The 3,137-nt window shown below is 43.8% G+C and overlaps 1 protein-coding gene across 1 annotated transcript; it reads left to right on the forward strand.

Moving 5' to 3' along the window:
* Window positions 1-273: 273 nt before the first annotated feature.
* Window positions 274-1,228, forward strand: LOC147453132 (uncharacterized). The gene is made up of 2 exons (XM_086518618.1): window positions 274-860; window positions 967-1,228. Exons 1-2 carry the CDS (start codon window positions 408-410, stop codon window positions 1,093-1,095), a joined length of 582 nt encoding a protein of 193 aa, XP_086374744.1. The 5' UTR covers window positions 274-407; the 3' UTR covers window positions 1,096-1,228.
* Window positions 1,229-3,137: the final 1,909 nt, after the last annotated feature.

Raw genomic sequence — 3,137 nt, forward strand, 5'->3', positions numbered from 1 at the left:
CAACTTGTGCCAACGATTTGAATCGTTTTCCCATTTTGGGCTAGTGTAATGCCAATGCTCTATAAAATTGGCTTTGGGGCATAGTTTTGCAAGGGTTGGAGCGGCTAACTGCAGCCCCTAGAGGCACTGTAAGCCTTATGCAAGACCGCTTCACCTAGCACTTGCGGAGCTATGAACACCCCTAAGTGGGACTGGGCTCTAAGTGACGAAGAACGTGTCCTAGTTCTAGAACCTTGCAAAGATAGCGGAGGAGGCAAAGGCCAAGGCCCAAGAGCCAAATTCAGAGTGGCCACTGGCCGCCTTGTGCGAAAAAACTGTGTCGTTTGCCTGCCTCTATAAATCTCGTAACAAAGCATTTCTCCTCATTCCAAAACGCGTAGTCATACAGCCTATTCTCGCCTTTCACAATGCTCCTCCACGCGCAGCAGACCGGCCCAAGCCATACTGCTGCTGATGAGCTGAGGAGGGCCACGGGCCTCTGCTGCTCGACGTCAAGCCGACCCCTCCTCTTGTTACCGCATCAAGAAGTCCATCGTCAGCAGTACAGAGGCAGAGCAGGGTTCATGCGAAGCCGATTCATGGCAGCGCATGCGAGCAGCACCGCTCTTGCTGCATCGACTCTATATGACATCTTGGAGCTTCCCCCTCATGTGGGTCTTTGTGAAATCAAGAGGGCTTACAGGCATCTGGCAAGAACATGCCATCCTGATGTGAACCGCGCCCACGACTCCACCACAAGGTTCATTGAAATCAGAGAGGCCTATGAGACTCTCTCTGACCCTGAAAGAAGAGCTGAGTACGACCATGCTGTAGCCATTGGCCGGGGCTCTGCTTCATCCGGCAGGGTGTCATGCCACCAGGTAAATAGAGATCATGTTGCACTCACATAGCTTTTATGTACTATTGTAGCACAAAACAAACACACACAATGTAGCTGATGATCGTTGACGGGTCTTTTTCTTCCAGGATTGCTCGGCTAGTTTCTGGAGACGACAATGGGAGCGCCAGCTGGTTGAGTTCAATCGGCAGAGCAGCGTGCGAGCCCAGAGAACAGATTCTTGGGCTGCACGAATGCGAATGCAGTGGGCTTCATGATACACATCTCTGGGGATACGAATTTACATTCTTTGAAGACCATCATGGCCTTCTCTACCTAGTGAACAAGCCTTGTAATACTGATTACATAGTTAGATGGCTCCTAATATTGTTAAAATTCAATTTTAGTGTAGTGGATTGTACATCTAGCGTTTAGAACCTTTGTTTTTTAGTTCTATCTTTTCTTTGTATTTCTTGATACAAAGCAATCAGCGGCCGGGATTTCACATGGTTTTTGCTTACGGGAAGGCAGTAAATCCATGAATGAGATCTCTGGTGCCAATGCTTAATTTACATTGCATTGGGAAGACTACAGTGCAAACCAAAATTTGGTGAACTAACTATGATAAGGGGGCTTTACCAAAATAGCCCCTCTTATTTGGCGTTTTTCGCCAAGACTTACCAAAATACCCTTAAAACTTTTATCAAATTTCCCTCAACGATCTCTCAAGGCATTATGTTTTGCAACCCATCATAGGAAGAATAGCTCTCCATCATTAGAAGATCATAAGATGAGGATTTTTTATGGTATTATGGACTTTGAGTATAACATAGCTCAATCTTTGTAGACACAATAACCACCCTGTGGGAGTTTATTATGGGAATTTTTAAAGTTTAGGGTTATTGGGAATACGGTAACTTTCTCTTATGATAATTATTGCAAACTGGTTGTCGGGAGCTTGATTTGTGGGTGGCCATGGTTGTTCAAGACCTGCATGCAAACCTGAGGCTTCAGGCATTTCCTACTGCCCAAACAAAATGGAATGACATTGTAACTTTTTGGATAAGCTTCCATCTTAGTTCACCTTAGCTGATAAACTCACACTTATGCAAGAGACAGACAATAAGCACGTTATACTCAAAGCAAACCCCATCTCTAGCCTCATCATTGAATGGCATACTTATTGTAGGAAGGATGTATGATTGGAGTGAGGCATAATGAGGAGAGAAACTGAGGCCGCCATGCTTCCTTGTATACACGACACATTTGATATCTTACTTGAAAGTTTACTACAAGTTAGCACTAGGTTGGCATCTCAACACAACATGTAAGAGCTTTACAATATGCTAGTTTCATGTTTATTTTCTATATGCTTGGAATAGGTCACTTTTGACAACTATTCTAGGTTGATTAGTAGAGTTAGTTAAAATGTGATACTTTAGAAAAGAGATCAGGCAAGGACAAGACTGAACTAAAATGGAAATGCGAGACTGATATTGGAACTAGAACTGATGCAAAGACATCTTTGTACTTCGGAAATGAAGCCTTCGCTTTTTCCTTAAGCTTTGGCTTCATATGTTTGTTGATCTGTACCAAGATTTCACTCTTCGATCTCCTGATCATCTGGAAGCAACCAATTTTGACCACCTCCTTTTTGTTTGGTCAATGATTGCTTCTTTCTCAGTGCAAATACCAACTCCATACTCATTGAATGGATCATCCAGCTCTGCAAGTCTAGGTTACATGTCTATACTTTCTACATCTTGGTTTGGATTCTCCGTGTTAGTCTAGCTGCCGCACCCTACTCCTTGCTCCTGATCTGAACTAAAACATGTTTTGGCCATAATTTTCTTACACGGACTCGGATTTGTGCAACCCAAGAATGGTTTTGGAGGTTTTGGCATCTTTTGGATGCAAAAGTGATGTCTTTTTTACTTAATTCTAATCGCATTTTCTATTGCAACATGCACAACATTAGCATCCTCTACACACACACACACACACACACACACACACACATTTTTTATAGAAACATAAACGACATCAATATCCTTCGTGCGCGCACACACATTGGCGTTGTGTTTTTCGAAACACACATATCGACGTTGTGTTTTTTGAAAACACACACACACACACTTCTTCGGCATCGGAGCAGCGGCATCATCTCTTTGGATTGTAACATCGGCGAAAAATCGTCGGGCTTAGTCCCTTCAGCATAGAGTGCGAGAGAGAGCGCATCGGCTTTCTCGGCATTCTGCATTGGTTTTCGATACCAACGAGGTGTTGCCATCCGGCGGCAAAAAATGGCATCAACATCCAT

The sequence above is a fragment of the Adiantum capillus-veneris genome, chromosome 8, assembly GCF_014529385.1.
Source record: "Adiantum capillus-veneris isolate H3 chromosome 8, ASM1452938v2, whole genome shotgun sequence".
Lineage (NCBI taxonomy): Eukaryota > Viridiplantae > Streptophyta > Polypodiopsida > Polypodiales > Pteridaceae > Adiantum > Adiantum capillus-veneris.